Source organism: Nerophis lumbriciformis, linkage group LG06, assembly GCF_033978685.3.
Source record: "Nerophis lumbriciformis linkage group LG06, RoL_Nlum_v2.1, whole genome shotgun sequence".
Classification (NCBI taxonomy): domain Eukaryota; kingdom Metazoa; phylum Chordata; class Actinopteri; order Syngnathiformes; family Syngnathidae; genus Nerophis; species Nerophis lumbriciformis.
The window spans coordinates 12,736,348-12,756,510 of record NC_084553.2 but is presented as its reverse complement, the minus strand read 5'-3'; the positions used below and the strand labels follow the sequence as shown (position 1 = coordinate 12,756,510).

General features: G+C 42.8%; 1 protein-coding gene across 1 annotated transcript in view; it reads right to left on the bottom strand.

Moving 5' to 3' along the window:
* Positions 1–20,163, bottom strand: part of LOC133608470 (plakophilin-3-like) — a 61,428-nt gene that overhangs the window by 19,539 nt on the left and 21,726 nt on the right. Inside the window, exons 3-12 of the mRNA XM_061963715.2 lie at positions 15,762–16,477; positions 15,559–15,682; positions 9,793–9,997; positions 9,564–9,723; positions 7,199–7,307; positions 6,942–7,106; positions 6,435–6,620; positions 6,211–6,364; positions 2,742–2,937; positions 2,489–2,576 (exon numbers count right to left, since the gene is read on the bottom strand). Coding sequence (XP_061819699.2) covers positions 2,489–2,576; positions 2,742–2,937; positions 6,211–6,364; positions 6,435–6,620; positions 6,942–7,106; positions 7,199–7,307; positions 9,564–9,723; positions 9,793–9,997; positions 15,559–15,682; positions 15,762–16,477 — 2,103 coding nt within the window. The remainder of the gene's footprint in view (positions 1–2,488; positions 2,577–2,741; positions 2,938–6,210; positions 6,365–6,434; positions 6,621–6,941; positions 7,107–7,198; positions 7,308–9,563; positions 9,724–9,792; positions 9,998–15,558; positions 15,683–15,761; positions 16,478–20,163) is intronic.

Genomic DNA, 20,163 nt, shown 5'->3' with positions numbered 1-20,163 from the left:
CTACTGTCCCGCGACAACACAATCCGCACAACTGTTTCTGCCGTCCTGGGAGGGGGGCGTTGCCCCGGCAACCAGATGGCCGCACAGCTCTTGTTCGCAGACAAAGGTGCATTCTGAAGCATTTCTCCTAAATCACCATTACTGCTCCGAGAAAGACAGACCCCCCCTCCCCCCTCCACCCAACACCTCCACCCCCGATGTGTCACGCTCAAGGTTAGTGCACGGCCTCCATCTGCGAATGAACTGATCTGTTCGGGAACGCTGGTCGAGCGGAAAGAATCTGTTCCCCGGCCAAGCTGTCATACAAGTACGGCACTGTTAATACAAAACCCAAAACCAGTGAAGTTGGCACGTTGTGTAAATGGTAAATAAAAACAGAATACAATGAATAACTTATATTCAATTGAATAGACTGCAAAGACAAGATATTTAACATTCAAAGTGGAAAACTTTGTTATTTTTTGCGAATGTTAGCTCATTTGGAATTTGATGCCTGCGACATGTTTCAAAAAAGCTGGCACAAGTGGCAAAAAAAGACTGAGAAAGTTGAGGAATGCTCATCAAACACTTATTTGGAACATCCCACAGGTGAATAGACCAATTGGGAACAGGTGGGTGCCATGATTGGGTATAAAAGCAGATTCCATGAAATGCTCAGTCATTCACAAACGAGGACGGAGCGAGGGTCACCACTTTGTCAACAAATGCGTGAGCAAATTGTCCAACAGTTTAAGAACAACATTTCTCAACCAGCTTTTGCAAGGAATTTAGGGATTTCATCATCTAAAGCCTGTAATATCATCAAAAGGTTCAGAGAATCTGGAGAAATCACTGCAGGTAACATTGAATGCCCGTGACCTTGGATCCTTCAGGCGGTACTGCATCAAAAAGCGACATCAGTGTGTAAAGGATATCACCACATGGGCTCAGGAACACTTCAGAAAACCACTGTCAGTAACTACAGTTTGTCGCTACATCTGTAAGTGAAAGTTAAAAACTCTACTATGCAAAGACAAAGCCATTTATCAACAACACCCAAAAACGCTGCCGGCTTTGCTGGGCCCGAGCTCATCTTAGATGGACTGATGCAAAGTGGAAAAGTGTTCTGTGGTCTGACGAGTCCACATTTCCAATTGTTTTTGGAAACTGTGGACATCGTGTCCTCTCTTATAGGCGCAAAGTTCAAAAGCCAGCATCTGTAATGGTATGGGGGTATATTAGTGCCCCAAGGCATGGGTAACTTACACATCTGTGAAGGTGCCATTAATTCTGAAAGGTACATACAGGTTTTGGAGCAACATATGTTGCCATCCAAGCAGCGTCTTTTTCATGGACGCCCGTGCTTATTTCAGCAAGACAATGCCAAGCCACATTCTGCACGTGTTACAACAGCGTGGCTTCATAGTAAAAGAGTGCGGGTACTAGACTGGCCTGCCTGTAGTCCAAAATGTGTGGCGCATTATGAAGCCTAAAATACCACAACTTAAGCTGTACATCAAGCAAGAATGGGAAATAATTCCACCTGAAAAGCTGGTCTCCTCAGTTCCCAAACGTTTACTGAGTGTTGTTAAAAGGAAAGGCCATGTAACACAGTGGTAAAAATGCCCCTGTGCCAACTTTTTTTGCAGTGTGTTGCTGCCATTAAATTCTAAGTTAATGATTATTTGCAAAAAAAAATTAAGTTTCTCAGTTCGAACATTAAATATCTTGTCTTTGCAGTCTATTGACTTCTTGACTGTACTTAAATGTAGAATATATGTATAATATATTTATATTATTCACATGTGAATAATGCTGTATAATAGACTATTTATATTATTCACATGTGAATAATGCTGTATAGTATTTATTGTCTATTGTGAGCAAACTGTGGTGCTGAATTTCCCCCAGGGATCAATAAAGTACTTTCTATTCTATTCTATTCTATTCTATTGAATATAAGTTGAAAAGGATTTCCAAATGTATTGTATTCTGTTTTTAGTTTACCATTTACACAATGTGCCAACTACACTGGTTTTGTATATATATATATATATATATATATATATATATATATAATATTGTTATTTTCCTACTTTCACTGTAATACTTGTCCCTCTAACATTTCATTATTATATCAAGTCGTGCATACTTTTTGTCCAGTGGAATTCCCCCCATGTGGGATAAATCAAGTCTAACAGTATAATCGAGTCTGTGTTAACTTGGCTAACAAGCGTGTATTGTGAGTTCCCAACGGGAGTTTGCTTATGTTTACGTTTAAGGGAGTATTTTTCCTGGACATTTCGGTCCAGTCGGGAAATGATAAGACCTCAGGGTCGTTCAACTCGAGAGAAAACACATCAACTTAGTGTCTGCAATCAACATCCAGCAACAGGACCTGTGATAACTGAAGCATCTTGACTGGAATATTCTCTAAAAAAGACGAATATGAAGTGGTTGCTGAGTGTTAAGGTGGACTGAACTCGCAGAGTCAGCAAAATTCTCTCACCAGTTTGTAGTCTTTGTGCAGCTTGCTGTACTGGAACATGTTGCAGAGGACAGTGGAAGCAGCTCTGGCAGCCTTGAGACCTCCGGAGCTAAAAAAAAAAAAAAAAACACACCCGGTGACAAAGTGTGAGAAAGAGTGAGGATAACGAGGAGGAAATACCAGAGCCCCATGAGGGGGAAGCCCAGCGATAAACACTCGTTACAAGCGCTCACATGACAGTGGACGACAGCGAGGCTCCTCAAGGTCCGCCTACCTGTTGTCATGGGACGACTTGATGCCCACCAGCTTCGGGAGGCCGTTGAAGTACGAGATGTCGCGCGCTGCCAGCGAGCTGCAGGTGACCAGGTGGTTGAGTGCGCCGCAGATGTTGACCACCACCTCGCTGGACGGCGTCTTCTGGAGGCCGTCGCCGGGCAGCTTGGACACGAGGACGTTGACCATGTTCTTGGCTGCGTGGACCGACATCATTTGAAGTACCAGTATAATGGAAAAACAGGTTGCCTCTATATCATACTTGATATAGAGGGTATGATCTATATCATACCCTCCCAATTTTCCCGGGAGACACCCCTCCCGAAAATCTCCCGGGGCAACCATTCTCCCGAATTTCTCCCGATTTCCACCCGACAATAATATCGGGGGCGCGCCTTAAAGGCACTGCCTTTAGCGTCCTCTCTCACCTGAAACCTTCACGGAACATTATCACAATTTCAGAAGGGTTAAAACCATTAAAAATCAGTTCCCAGTGGCTTATTTTATTTTTCAAAGTTTTTTTCAAAATGTTACCCATTACGCAATATCCCTAAAAAAAGCTTCAAAGTGCCTGATTTTAACCATCGTTATATACACCCGTCCATTTTCCTGTGACGTCACACAGTGATGCCAATACAAACAAACATGGCGGAAAAAACAGCAAGCTATAGCGACATTAGCTCGGATTCAGACTCGGATTTCAGCGGCTTAAGCGATTCAACAGATTACGAATGTGTTGAAACGGATGGTTGTAGTGTGGAGGCAGGTAGCGAAAACGAAATTGAAGAAGAAACTGAAGCCATTGAGCCATATCGGTTTGAACCGTATGCAAGCGAAACCGACGAAAACGACACGACAGCCAGCGACACGGGAGAAAGCGAGGACGAATTCGGCGATCGCCTTCTAACCAACGATTGGTATGTGTTTGTTTGGCATTAAAGGAAACTAACAACTATGAACTAGGTTTACAGCATATGAAATACATTTGGCAACAACATGCACTTTGAGAGTGCAGACAGCCCAATTTTCATCAATTAATATATTCTGTAGACATACCCTCATCCGCTCTCTTTTCCTGAAAGCTGATCTGTCCAGTTTTGGAGTTGATGTCAGCAGGCCAGGGAAGCTAGGGTCGATATTCTTCTCTTGATCATCTTCGGTGGCATAAGGGACGGTGTGAGCCAAGACATCCAGGGGGTTTAGCTCGCTCGTCTGCGGGAACAAACTGCCGCCATTGCTTGCCGTGCTACCGAGGTCCTTTGTCCCTGAATAGCTCACACACTCCGGCAGATTCAATGGGGGTCTGGCGGCAGATTTCTTTGACTTTATCGTTGGAAATGCATCTGCTTTGAGTGTCCCAGGATATCCACACATTCTTGCCATCTCTGTCGTAGCATAGCTTTCGTCAGTAAAGTGTGCGGAACAAACGTCCAATTTCTTGCCACTTTCGCATCTTTGGGCCACTGGTGCAACTTGAATCCGTCCCTGTTCGTGTTGTTACACCCTCCGACAACACATCGACGAGGCATGATGTCTCCAAAGTACGGAAACCAGTCGAAAAAAACGGAAAATAACAGAGCTGATTTGACTCGGTGTTTGTAATGTGTTTGAGAAAATGGCAGATTGCTTCCCATTCACCCATTTAGAGTTCGGAAATCGGTTAAAAAAATATATGGTCTTTTTTCTGCAACATCAAGGTATATATTGACGCTTACATAGGTCTGGTGATAATGTTCCCCCTTAACAGCCGCATGCTGTCCAGGCTTCCGCTTTTCCTCCATATAAACAGCGTGCCGGCCCAGTCACATGATAATGCAGCGTTGGACGGGTTTAACAATGGTCGTTACTCTAAGACAGGGGTCGGCAACCTTTACCACTCAAAGAGCCATTTTGACCAGTTTCACAAATTAAAGAAAACAATGGGAGCCACAAAAATCTTTTGAAATTTAAAATGAAATAACACTGCATACAAAGTTTTTTTTTTGCTTTGTGCCATGTATAAACCAAGGGTCTCAGACACGCGGCCCATACCTTAATATGAAAAGTGAATGTTAGTGCGGCCCGCAAATTTTATATGAATGGTGCTTGACAGCGTCATAATTGTCAACCCTTCCGATTTTTCCAGCAGACTACGAAATTTCAGGGTAACCATTCTCTCGAACGTGCCGTGATGGTACAGCATTTAGCGCCCACTACAACCATCGTGCCGGCCAAGCCACACGTTGTTTTGAGGCTTCAACTTGCTTACCTAATTGACAGCAAGGCATACTTGGTCAACAACCACACAGGTTACACTGACGGTGGCGGTATAAAACACTTTAACACTCTTACTAATAATGCGCCACACTGTGAACCCACACCAAACGAGAATGACAAACACATTTCGGGAGAACATCTGCACCGTAACACAACATAAACACAACAGAACAAATACCCAGAATCCCATGCAGCCCTAACTCTTCCGGGCTACATTATACACCCCCGCCCACCTCAACCGACGCACGGAGGGGGCGTGGGGTTGATGTGTGGGGGAGCAGGGTTGGGGTGGGGGTGGGGTTTGGTGGTAGCAGGGGTGTATAATGTAGCCGGAAGAGTCAGGGCTGCATGGGATTCTAGGTATTTGTTCTGTCGTGTTTATGTTGTGTTAAGGTGCAGATGTTCTCCCGAAATGTGTTTGTCATTCTTGTTTGGTTTTGGTTCAAAGTGTGGCGCATTATTAGTAAGAGTGTTAAAGTTGTTTTATATGGCCACCGTCAGTGTAACCTGTGTGGCTGTTGACAAAGTATGTCTTGCTGTCACTTACGTACGCGAGTAGAAGATACATACAATAAAAGGCTTGGCTGGCACGCTGTTAATACAGATTGTAGAGTGCGCCAAATGCTGTACCATCATGGCACGCCCTTATTATTATTGTAAGGGTGAAAATCGGAGAATATTAATCCCGGGAGTTTACTGCGAGAGACACCAAAATCCGGAAGTCTCCCGGGAAAATCGGGAGGGTCGGCAAGTATGCAGCTGAGCCGCGTCAGAGTGATCAAAGAGCCGCATGCGGCTCCGGAGCCGCGGGTTGCCGACCCCTGCTCTAAGATGTCAAGCAATGCTGACACGTTGTATGATCTTTTAAATGGTTTAAAGACAACGTTGATTTCAAGCACACACACTCGCACACAAGTCAATGCAAGGCATACTTGATCAATCACACTGAGGGTGGCCGTATAAACAACTTTAACACTGTTACAAATATGCGCCACACTGTGAACCCACACCAAACAAGAATGACAAACACATTTCGGGAGAACATCCGCACCGTAACACAACATAAACACAACAGAACAAATACCCAGAAACCCTTGCAGCACTAACTCTTCCGGGACGCTACAATATACCCCCCCATCTCCCGAATTCGGAGGTCTCAAGGTTGGCAAGTATGTTTGGAATACTGTCCGTGTCTGAATTGGAGTGTGACCCACCTATGAGGTCCTTGTTGGGGGCGTGTCTGGCCAGGTTCCTCAGCAGGGCGGTCAGAGGTCGCAACTCCGCCTCGTTCTGGGTGTCTAACAGGTCCAAAAGGGTTGGCAGCATCCTCTCCTGCTCCAGCACCACCATGCTCAGCACCGACGCCCACTAAGACGCAGGAAGACACAGCACGTCAACGCCCGTCGCCGGCCGCGGCTTTCATTCGGGGGAGGCGTACCCTGCCGTCTCCCGCCGTGATGTTCTGCAGGGCTCCGATGGCCGCTTCTTTGCTGATGGAGCTGCTCTCGCTGTTCTGCAGGACCTGCTTGTACAGGGCCACCACTGTGGGGTGCCACAGCCACTCCGCGCCCCTCGGCTCCCGGGACACCTCAGACAGGATGGCCAGACTCTGATTGCGCTGTTGCTGGAGAAGGACAACATGGTCAATGTTTTCTAAACACAGACTGGGTGGTGCCAACAGATGGTGCTGCAGAAGGTCTCACGCACGCAACTTTGGACGTGGTCTACTATTGTTCTGAGTAATCAAACCTGCTGAGCTCAGTTGTCTGCCGAAACCTAATCCTCCCATTGGACCCGAGCCCAGCGCTCAGGTTTCTGTCTGCTGGCCTCCGAGTGGAGCGCAGTAAATTACTTAGTGGGCCTCCTGGGAGAAGCTGTGTCTCGTGACTGAGGGCGGCCATCTCAAGCCCAGCCACAAAACCAGAGAGGCGGTCTTAGGACTCACCTCCGAGCTCTTCTTGCTGTACATGGTGAAGCAGCCAATGGCCTCGCTGTTCCTGGGGGCCGAGCCCCTTGTCGGACCCTCCAGGCGGATGCGGACTGAGGTCGGGAGCTCTGAGTACAGCTGGTAGGACAGATTCCTCAAAATGCACAAGGAGTTCTCCAACCCCTGAGGGAAGAAGCGAGGACAAGGCTAATGATAAGAACTAGCAAATATGTCTATAATAAGAGGAAGACAATAACCTCAGCAGGTGTTCTTACCTTGTCCTCTGCACTCACTTCCTGTTGGATGTAGGAGACCAGAGAGTCCACAAGACCGGAAGTGTCTCTCATCTTCTCTCTGGTCCTCTGATTCACTGAGCTCAGGTTTCTGCACAACAATACACACAACACACACACACATTTATATACACAGGAAATACTGTAGAAGTATGATGTGCATCATTTAGAGTAAGATATGTTTAAGGTGTATGTGAATGGACAGACAGATGTTAAAGAGGTGTTGTACGTAGATTAATAGAAATATGTTTAAGGTGTACATGAATAGACACAGATGTTTAAGGTGTATGTGAATGGACAGACAGACGTTAAAGAGGTGTTGTACGTAGATGGACAGACATATGTTTAAGGTGTACATGAATAGACACAGATGTTTAAGGTCTATGTGAATGGACAGACAGACGTTAAAGAGGTGTGTACGTAGATGGACAGAAATATGTTTAAGGTGTACATGAATAGACACAGATGTTTAAGGTGTATGTGAATGGATAGACAGATGTTAAAGAGGTGTTGTACGTAGATGGACAGAAATATGTTTACGGTGTACATGAATAGACCAACAGATGTTGAAGGTGTACATGAATAGACACAGGTGTTTAAGGTGTATGTGAATGGACAGACAGATGTTAAAGAAATGTGTACGTAGATGGACAGAAATATGTTTTAAAGGTGTACATGATTAGACAAAATAAATGTTGAAGGTGTACATGGAATAGACACAGGCGTTTAAAGTGTACAGACAGATGTTTAAGGTACACATGAGTGAACAGACAAAACGCTCAAGATGTGTATACGTGAATGGACGGGCAGATGTTTAAATTGTACATGAATAGACGGACAGATGTTTAATGTTTACACGAATAAACACAGATGTTTAAGGTGTACATTAAAAAACACAGATGTTTAAGGTGTACGTGAATTAACAGACAGGTGTTTAAGATGTGTGTACGTGAATGGACAGACAGGTGTTTAAGATGTGTGTACATGAATGGACAGACAAGTGTTTAAAATGTGTGTACGTGAATGGACAGACAAGTGTGTAAGATGTGTGTACGTGAATGGACAGACCTGTTAAGATGTGTGTACATGAATGGACAGACATGTATTTAAGATTTGTGTATGTGAATGGACAGACAGGTGTTTGAGATGTGTGTACATGAATGGACAGGCAGGTGTTTGAGATGTGCATACGTGAATGGACAGACAGGTGTTTAAGATGTGTGTACGTGAATGGACAGACGGGTGTTTAAAATGTGTGTACGTGAATGGACAGACAAGTGTTTAAAATGTGTGTACGTGAATGGACAGACAAGTGTTTCAGATGTGTATACATGAATGGACAGACTTTTTTTTTTAAATTATGTGTATGTGAATGGACAGACAGGTGTTTGAGATGTGTGTACATGAATGGACAGGCAGGTGTTTGAGATGTGTGCACGTGAATGGACAGACAAATGTTTGAGAGTGTGTACATGAATGGACATACATGTGTTTGAGATGTGTGTACGTGAATGGACAGACAGGTGTTTAAGATGTATGCACATGTATGCGAATGGACAGACAGGTGTTTAAGATGTATGCACATGTATGCGAATGGACAGACAGGTGTTTGAGATGTGTGTACGTGAATGGACAGACAGGTTTTTGAGATGTGTGTGCGTGAATGGACAGACGGGTGTTTGAGATGTTTGTACGTGAATGGACAGACAGGTGTTTAAGATGTGTGTACATGAATGGACAGGACATATATTTAAGATTTGTGTATGTGAATGGACAGACAGGTGTTTGAGATGTGTGTACGTGAATGGCCAGACAGGTGTTTGAGATGTGTGTACGTGAATGGACAGACGGGTGTTTAAAATGTGTGTACGTGAATGGACAGACAGGTGTTTGAGATGTGTGTATGTGAATGGACAGACAGGTGTTTAAGATGTGTGTACATGAATGGACAGACATGTATTTAAGATTTGCGTACGTGAATGGACAGACAGGTGTTTGAGATGTGTGTACGTCAATGGCCAGACAGGTGTTTGAGATGTGTGTACGTGAATGGACAGACAGGTGTTTGAGATGTGTGTACGTGAATGGACAGACGGGTGTTTGAGATGTGTGTACGTGAATGGACAGACGGGTGTTTGAGATGTGTGTATGTGAATGGACAGACAGGTGTTTAAGATGTGTGTACATGAATGGACAGACATGTATTTAAGATTTGTGTATGTGAATGGACTGACAGGTGTTTGAGATGTGTGTACGTGAATGGCCAGACAGGTGTTTGAGATGTGTGTACGTGAATGGACAGACGGGTGTTTGAGATGTGTGTACGTGAATGGACAGACAGGTGTACCTGAAGCAACCTGTGGCGTTGCTGAAGACGTCCTTCTCAGACGGGCTGAGCGGGATGCTTCCACAGAGAGGAATCAGGACTTTGTTGCTGAGGTCACCCAAAGCTTCTCTGCACAGTTTCTCCTTCAGGTTGTCTCTGGACGACAGATTCCACAGAACGCCTGCGGGCACACGTCAGTGCCGGGTCACATGATCAGTCAGTGCCAGCGTTAGCATGCCCAGCTGCGCACCTGTGATGTTCTTTCGGAGCTCCTCGTCAGACTCGCTCATGACGCTGACCAGACGGGCCACGCCCCCTGCGTCAATGAGCGCCGCCTTGTTGTCCGTGTTCTCGTAGATGATGTTCCGCGTGGCGCCGGTGGCAAAACGCTGCACTTCCAGGTTCTCACTTGGGTAGAGTTGGACCAGAGCGGGAATACCTTGCAGAACTCGGACCTGGGGCGACATGGGGACTCGGGTCAACTATAAGGTGTCAAAGGTGTACGTGAATGGACAGAAACATGTTCAAGTTGTGTGTACCTGTATCGACAGACAAGATGTTTAAGATATGTGTCTGTGAATAAACAGACAGATGTTTAGGATGTGTGAATGTGAATGGACAGACAGATGTTTAAGATGTGTGTACGTGGATAAACAGACAGATGGTTAAGATGTGTGTATGTGAATGGACTGACAGATGTTTAAGATGTGTCTAAGTGAATGAACAGACAGATGTTTGACATTTGTGAATGTGAATGGACAGACAGATGTTTAAGATGTCTCTACGTGAATGAACAGACAGATGTTTGAGATTTGTGAATGTGAATGGACAGACATGTTTAAGATGTGTCCACGTGAATGAACAGACAGATGTTTAAGATGTGTGTACGTGGATAACCAAACGGATGGTTAAGATGTGTGCATGTGAATGGACGGACAGATGTTTAAGATGTGTCTGCGTGAATGGACGGACAGATGTGTAAGATGCGTGTTTGTGAATGGACAGAAATATGTTTAAGATGTGTCTAAGTGAATGAACAGACAGATGTTTGAGATTTGTGAATGTGAATGGACAGACAGATGTTTAAGATGTCTCTACGTGAATGAACAGACAGATGTTTGAGATTTGTGAATGTGAATGGACAGACATGTTTAAGATGTGTCCACGTGAATGAACAGACAGATGTTTAAGATGTGTGTACGTGGATAACCAGACGGATGGTTAAGATGTGTGCATGTGAATGGACGGACAGATGTTTAAGATGTGTCTGCGTGAATGGACGGACAGATGTGTAAGATGCGTGTTTGTGAATGGACAGAAATATGTTTAAGATGTGTGTATGTGAATGGAGAAACAGATATTTAAGATGTGTGTACAAGTGTACCTGGCTGGACAGACAAGTGTCAAAGATGTGTGCATGTGAATGGGCGGACAGATGTTTAAGAGGTGTCTACGTGAATGAACAAACAGATGTTTGAGATTTGTGAATGTGAATGGACAGACATATGTTTAAGATGTGTCTACGTAAATGAACAGACAGATGTTTAAGATTTTGTGTATGTGGATAACCAGACAGATGGTTAAGATGTGTGCATGTGAATGGACGGACAGATGTTTAAGATGTGTCTACGTGAATGGACGGACAGATGTGTAAGATGTGTCTACGTGAATGGACGGACATATATGTAAGATGCGTGTTTGTGAATGGACAGAAATGTGTTTAAGATGTGTGTATGTGAATGGAAAAACAGATATTTAAGATGTGTGTACAAGAATGTGTACCTGGCTGGACAGATGTTAAAGATGTGTGTGTGAATGGACGGACAGATGTTTAAGATGTGTCTACGTGAATGAACAAACAGATGTTTGAGATTTGTGAATGTGAATGGACAGACATATGTTTAAGATGTGTCTACGTGAATGAACAGACAGATGTTTAAGATTTTGTGTATGTGGATAACCAGACAGATGGTTAAGATGTGTGCATGTGAATGGACGGACAGATGTTTAAGATGTATCTACGTGAATGGACGGACAGATGTGTAAAATGTGTCTACGTGAATGAACGGACAGATGTGTAAGATGCGTGTTTGTGAACGCACAGAAACGTGTTTAAGATGTGTGTATTTGAATGGAAAAACAGATATTTAAGATGTGTGTACAAGAATGTGTACCAGTGTACCTGGCTGGACAGATGCTAAAGATGTGTGTGTGAATGGACGGACAGATGTTTAAGATGTGTCTACGTGAATGGACGGACAGATGTGTAAGATGTGTCTACGTGAATGGACGGACAGATATGTAAGATGCGTGTTTGTGAATGGACAGAAATGTGTTTAAGATGTGTGTATGTGAATGGAAAAACAGATATTTAAGATGTGTGTACAAGAATGTGTACCTGGCTGGACAGATGTTAAAGGTGTGTGTGTGAATGGACGGACAGATGTTTAAGATGTGTCTACGTGAATGAACAAACAGATGTTTGAGATTTGTGAATGTGAATGGACAGACATATGTTTAAGATGTGTCTACGTGAATGAACAGACAGATGTTTAAGATTTTGTGTACGTGGATAACCAGACAGATGGTTAAGATGTGTGCATGTGAATGGACGGACAGATGTTTAAGATGTATCTACGTGAATGGACGGACAGATGTGTAAAATGTGTCTACGTGAATGAACGGACAGATGTGTAAGATGCGTGTTTGTGAACGCACAGAAACGTGTTTAAGATGTGTGTATGTGAATGGAAAAACAGATATTTAAGATGTGTGTACAAGAATGTGTACCTGGCTGGACAGATGTTAAAGATGTGTGTGTGAATGGACGGACAGATGTTTAAGATGTGTCTACGTGAATGAACAAACAGATGTTTGAGATTTGTGAATGTGAATGGACAGACATATGTTTAAGATGTGTCTACGTGAATGAACAGACAGATGTTTAAGATTTTGTGTATGTGGATAACCAGACAGATGGTTAAGATGTGTGCATGTGAATGGACGGACAGATGTTTAAGATGTATCTACGTGAATGGACGGACAGATGTGTAAAATGTGTCTACGTGAATGAACGGACAGATGTGTAAGATGCGTGTTTGTGAACGCACAGAAACGTGTTTAAGATGTGTGTATTTGAATGGAAAAACAGATATTTAAGATGTGTGTACAAGAATGTGTACCTGGCTGGACAGATGCTAAAGATGTGTGTGTGAATGGACGGACAGATGTTTAAGATGTGTCTACGTGAATGGACGGACAGATGTGTAAGATGTGTCTACGTGAATGGACGGACAGATATGTAAGATGCGTGTTTGTGAATGGACAGAAATGTGTTTAAGATGTGTGTATGTGAATGGAAAAACAGATATTTAAGATGTGTGTACAAGAATGTGTACCTGGCTGGACAGATGTTAAAGGTGTGTGTGTGAATGGACGGACAGATGTTTAAGATGTGTCTACGTGAATGAACAAACAGATGTTTGAGATTTGTGAATGTGAATGGACAGACATATGTTTAAGATGTGTCTACGTGAATGAACAGACAGATGTTTAAGATTTTGTGTACGTGGATAACCAGACAGATGGTTAAGATGTGTGCATGTGAATGGACGGACAGATGTTTAAGATGTATCTACGTGAATGGACGGACAGATGTGTAAAATGTGTCTACGTGAATGAACGGACAGATGTGTAAGATGCGTGTTTGTGAACGCACAGAAACGTGTTTAAGATGTGTGTATGTGAATGGAAAAACAGATATTTAAGATGTGTGTACAAGAATGTGTACCTGGCTGGACAGATGTTAAAGATGTGTGTGTGAATGGACGGACAGATGTTTAAGATGTGTCTACGTGAATGAACAAACAGATGTTTGAGATTTGTGAATGTGAATGGACAGACATATGTTTAAGATGTGTCTACGTGAATGAACAGACAGATGTTTAAGATTTTGTGTACGTGGATAACCAGACAGATGGTTAAGATGTGTGCATGTGAATGGACGGACAGATGTTTAAGATGTATCTACGTGAATGGACGGACAGATGTGTAAAATGTGTCTACGTGAATGAACGGACAGATGTGTAAGATGCGTGTTTGTGAACGCACAGAAACGTGTTTAAGATGTGTGTATGTGAATGGAAAAACAGATATTTAAGATGTGTGTACAAGAATGTGTACCAGTGTACCTGGCTGGACAGATGCTAAAGATGTGTGTGTGAATGGACGGACAGATGTTTAAGATGTGTCTACGTGAATGGACGGACAGATATGTAAGATGCGTGTTTGTGAATGGACAGAAATGTGTTTAAGATGTGTGTATGTGAATGGAAAAACAGATATTTAAGATGTGTGTACAAGAATGTGTACCTGGCTGGACAGATGTTAAAGATGTGTGTGTGAATGGACGGACAGATGTTTAAGATGTGTGTACGTGAATGAACAAACAGATGTTTGAGATTTGTGAATGTGAATGGACAGACATATGTTTAAGATGTGTCTACCTGAATGAACAGACAGATGTTTAAGATTTTGTGTACGTGGATAACCAGACAGATGGTTAAGATGTGTGCATGTGAATGGACGGACAGATGTTTAAGATGTATCTACGTGAATGGACGGACAGATGTGTAAAATGTGTCTACGTGAATGAACGGACAGATGTGTAAGATGCGTGTTTGTGAACGCACAGAAACGTGTTTAAGATGTGTGTATGTGAATGGAAAAACAGATATTTAAGATGTGTGTACAAGAATGTGTACCAGTGTACCTGGCTGGACAGATGCTAAAGATGTGTGTGTGAATGGACGGACAGATGTTTAAGATGTGTCTACGTGAATGAACGCACAGATGTGTAAGATGTGTCTACGTGAATGGACGGACAGATATGTAAGATGCGTGTTTGTGAATGGACAGAAATGTGTTTAAGATGTGTGTATGTGAATGGAAAAACAGATATTTAAGATGTGTGTACAAGAATGTGTACCTGGCTGGACAGATGTTAAAGATGTGTGTGTGAATGGACGGACAGATGTTTAAGATGTGTCTATGTGAATGAACAAACAGATGTTTGAGATTTGTGAATGTGAATGGACAGACATATGTTTAAGATGTGTCTACGTAAATGAACAGACAGATGTTTAAGATTTTGTGTATGTGGATAACCAGACAGATGGTTAAGATGTGTGCATGTGAATGGACGGGCAGATGTTTAAGATGTGTCTACGTGAATGGACGGACAGATGTGTAAGATGTGTCTACGTGAATGGACGGACAGATGTGTAAGATGCGTGTTTGTGAATGGACAGAAATGTGTTTAAGATGTGTGTATGTGAATGGAAAAACAGATATTTAAGATGTGTGTACAAGAATGTGTACCTGGCTGGACAGATGTTCAAGATGTGTGTGTGAATGGACGGACAGATGTTTAAGATGTGTCTACGTGAATGAACAGACAGATGTTTAAGATTTTGTGTACGTGGATAACCAGACAGATGGTTAAGATGTGTGCATGTGAATGGACGGACAGATGTTTAAGATGTGTCTACGTGAATGGACGGACAGATGTGTAAGATGCGTGTTTGTGAATGGACAGAAATGTGTTTAAGATGTGTGTATGTGAATGGAAAAACAGTTATTTAAGGTGTGTGTACACAAATGTGTACCTGACTGGACAAACAAGTGTTTAAGATGTGTGTATGTGAATGGACAAACAGATATTTAAGGTGTGTGTACACGAATGTGTACCTGGCTGGACAAACAAGTGTTTAAGATGTGTGTATGTGAATGGAAAAACAGATATTTAAGATGTGTGTACAAGAATGTGTACAAGTGTACCTGGCTGGACAGACAAGTGTTTAAGACGTGTGTATGTGAATGGACAGACAAGTGCATAATATGTGTGTAGCTGAATAGACAGATATTTTTGTTATGTCCTGGGGCAACATGGGGACTCGGGTCAACTATTAAAAAACAAATATGACCAAACAAACGTGAGGTGGTCATAATCAACTACCTGGTTTTTGGCATCGTTGCTATGGTAACACTGGTGTTGAATGTAGGCGGCACCAAGGATCTGCAAGGCGGCGTCCGGCTCGGACAAATACCTGACAGCCGTGTGCATGTCCAGGCCGTGCATGCTGCACACACGCAGACAGAAAATGTTCTGTAGGACAAGTGACACCATGGAGAAGCGGGGTACCGTGAAACAGGCCTCACCCCTCCAGATGGTCGTTGCTGTGTATGGACGCTCCATCCATGACGTCCATTCCCTTCCCGACGCTCCTGACGCTGCGTAGGGATGGCGCTCGCTGCATGGAGGATCGCTGCATGGACCCCCGCTGCATGGAGGCGGCATGCTGCAGGGATTGGTACTGGCCCATCCCCGAGCTGAGGCTGGTCCTCGGCACGTGCCACTGCGGCCCCGCCCAGCCGTCCGCTCGGGCCGACACCGCCCAGCCGTTCCCTCGTGGCGAGCTCGCCCATCCGTCCCCTCGTGGCGAGCCCGCCCATCCGTCCCCTCGTGGCGAGCCCGCCCATCCGTCCCACCCGTCCTGGCCGTAGCCGGAGTTGTGCTGCTGGTAGTGCTGCTGCTGGCGGTTGGTGATGCGGCTGATGGTGCGGTGGGAGGGGCCCTTGTAGGTGAAGTGGAGCGGCGGCGGCGGCTCCTCCTCCTGCCAGTAGCCCCGCCCCTGGGCCAGGGTCCCGCTGAGGGTGCGCCTCAAGGTGCCGGAGGGAGGCGGGATGTTCTCCGAGGGAACCATGACGGACAGAAGAGGCCCACCGTGATCCGCCTGGCACAGAGACTTGGTGCGTCTGCTTCTGCTGTGAGTCTGCGTGGACTGGAAGCTGCCCTGGGCCACGCTGGCTCTCACCCTGGAGGACGGCTCCACAGCAGAGCGGGAGGAGAACCCTGAGGAAGGCATTGTGGCTACCTGGAGGGGGACGTTAAATATCATGTAAACCAGGGGGTCTTAACCTTTTGGACCTCAGGGGCCCACTCAAAAATGAGTAATCCTACTCTTGATTTTAATCCTATTAAATAATTGTATCTAACCTACTTACAGTTTCACAGGATAAACCTCGTCAAATTATATGAAAGCATGTGTTCATCACAAAGATTATTATCGAGGCTTAGGTCCATCAAATATACTGCAAAAGAAGAGACTCAAAAAAACTAATGTACATACAACTAAATGAGGCAATTGCATGTGAATGCTCCAATACTGGAGTTGAACTGAAATCCTGGAATTTTTTTTAGAATTGTTGAAGTAGATCACACAATTCCCAATGAGGCTGACTATTTTGAAGTTGGAACAGTTTGAATCAGATGAAAAATGTGGGAGTTGTGGAACTTTGAAGAATGTCCCAGTGATTTTAAATGGGAATTTCCCAAAAAATGTGGGGATTTCGGGAAAAGCAGGAATTTTTTTGAAAATGGTAAAAAACAACAACTTAAAGGGTCTGAATGAGTTGAAATGGTTGGTGTTGGAATTTTTCAAATCGGTCGAGAAATGTTGAAGTAGTAACACGTTGAATTGAGAAATGGTATTACGGAATTCCTGGAATTTTGGGGAAACTGTGAAAACTTTGTTTTTTGTCCTGATTAAGAGTAAGGTTTTGACAGTGGAACGGTTGAAATGCGTTGAAAAATGTGGGAGGAATAGTCGCCAGAAAAAGGACTTTGGAAAACCAGGAATTCTGGAAAATCCTGGAATTTTTTTGAACTTGGAAAAATGATAGTTTGAATTTCCAGAATGGTGCAATGTGTTCAAGGTGGAATGGTTTGAATCGGTTGAAAAATGTGGAAATGGAAGTTTGAAAAATGGCCAATTCATTTTGAATGGGAAAAATGTCCCGGAAAACCTGTAATTCTGGGAAATCTGGGAATTTTTGGAATTTATGCTCCAAAGCTGGAGTTGAACTGAAATCCTGGAATTTTTTTTTAGAATTGTTGAAGTAGATCACACAATTCCCAATGAGGCTGACTATTTTGAAGTTGGAACAGTTTGAATCAGATGAAAAATGTGGGAGTTGTGGAACTTTGAAGAATGTCCCAGTGATTTTAAATGGGAATTTCCCAAAAAATATGGGGATTTCGGGAAAAGCGGGAATGTTTTTGAAAATGGTAAAAAAAAAAAAACTTTAAAGGGTCTGAATGAGTTGGAATGGTTGGTGTTGGAATTTTTCAAATCGGTCGAGAAATGTTGAAGTAGTAACACGTTGAATTGAGAAATGGTATTACGGAATTCCTGGAATTTTGGGAAAACTGTGAAAACTTTGTTTTTTGTCCTGATTAAGAGTAATGTTTTGACAGTGGAACGGTTGAAATGCGTTGAAAAATGTGGAAGGAGTAGTCGCCAGAAAAAGGACTTTGGAAAACCAGGAATTCTGGAAAATCCTGGAATTTTTTTGAACTTGAAAAATGATAGTTTGAACTTCCAGGATGGTGCAATGTGTTCAAGGTGGAATGGTTTGAATCGGTTGAAAAATGTGGAAATGGAAGTTTGAAAAATGGCCAATTAATTTTGAATGGGAAAAATGTCCCGGGAAATCTGGAATTCTGGGAAATCTGGGAATTTTTGGAATTTATGCGCCAATGCTGGAGTTGAACTGAAATCCTGGAATTTTTTTTTAGAATTGTTGAAGTAGAGCACACAATTCCCAATAAGGCTGACTATTTTGAAGTTGGAACAGTTTGAATCAGATGAAAAATGTGGGTGTTGTGGAACTTTGAAGAATGTCCAAGTGATTTTAAATGGGAATTTCCCAAAAAATGTGGGGATTTCGGGAAAAGTGGGAATTTTTTTTGAAAATGGTAAAAAAAAAAACTTAAAGGGTCTGAATGAGTTGAAATGGTTGGTGTTGGAATTTTTCCAAATCGGTCGAGAAATGTTGAAGTAGTAACACGTTGAATTGAGAAATGGTATTACGGAATTCCTGGAATTTTGGGAAAACTGTGAAAACTTTGTTTTTTGTCCTGATTAAGAGTAATGTTTTGACAGTGGAACGGTTGAAATGCGTTGAAAAATGTGGAAGGAGTAGTCGCCAGAAAAAGGACTTTGGAAAACCAGGAATTCTGGAAAATCCTGGAATTTTTTTGAACTTGGAAAAATGATAGTTTGAATTTCCAGGATGGTGCAATGTGTTCAAGGTGGAATGTTTGAATCGGTTGAAAAATATGGAAATGGAAGTTTGAAAAATGTCCAATTCATTTTGAATGGGAAAAATGTCCCGGAAAACCTGGAATTCTGGGAAATCTGGGATTTTTTGGAATTTATGCTCCAAAGCTGGAGTTGAACTGAAATCCTGGAATTTCTTTTAGAATTGTTGAAGTAGAGCACACAATTCCCAATAAGGCTGAATATTTAGAAGTTGGAACAATTTGAATCAGATGAAAAATGTGGGAGTTGTGGAACTTTGAAGAATGTCCCAGTGATTTTAAATGGGAATTTCCCAAAAAATGTGGGGATTTTGGGAAAAGCGGGAATTTTTTTGAAAATGGTAAAAAAAAAATTAAAGGGTCTGAATGAGTTGAAATGGTTGGTGTTGGAATTTTTCAAATCGGTCGAGAAATGTTGAAGTAGTAACACGTTGAATTGAGAAATGGTATTACGGGATTCCTGGAATTTTGGGAAAACTGTGAAAATTTTGTTTTTTGTCCTGATTAAGAGTAATGTTTTGACAGTGGAACGGTTGAAATGCGTTGAAAAATGTGGGAGAAGTAGTCGCCAGAAAAAGGACTTTGGAAAACCAGGAATTCTGGAAAATCCTGGAATTTTTTTGAACTTGGAAAAATTATAGTTTGAATTTCCAGGATGGTGCAATGTGTTCAAGGTGGAATGGTTTGAATCGGTTGAAAAATGTGGAAATGGAAGTTTGAAAAATGGCCAATTCATTTTGAATGGGAAAAATGTCCCGGAAAACCTGGAATTCTGGGAAATCTGGTAATTTTTGGAATTCATGCTCCAAAGCTGGAGTTGAACTGAAATCCTGGAATTATTTTTCCAATTGTTGAAGTAGATCACACAATTCCCAATGAGGCTGACTATTTTGAAGTTGGAACAGTTTGAATCAGATGAAAAATGTGGGAGTTGTGGAAATTTGAAGAATGTCCCAGTGATTTTAAATGGTAAAAAACAACAACCTTAAAGGGTCTGAATGAGTTGGAATGGTTGGTGTTGGAATCTTTCAAATCGGTCGAGAAATGTTGAAGTAGTAACACGTTGAATTGAGTAATGGTATTACGGAATTCCTGGAATTTTGGGAAAACTGTGAAAACTTTGTTTTTTGTCTTGATTAAAAGTAATGTTTTGACAGTGGAACGGTTGAAATGCGTTGAAAAATGTGGGAGGAGTAGTCGCCAGAAAAAGGACTTTGGAAAACCAGGAATTCTGGAAAATCCTGGAATTTTTTTGAACTTGGAAAAATGATAGTTTGAATTTCCAGAATGGTGCAATGTGTTCAAGGTGGAATGGTTTGAATCGGTTGAAAAATGTGGAAATGGAAGTTTGAAAAATGGCCAATTCATTTTGAATGGGAAAAATGTCCCGGAAAACCTGTAATTCTGGGAAATCTGGGAATTTTTGGAATTTATGCTCCAAAGCTGGAGTTGAACTGA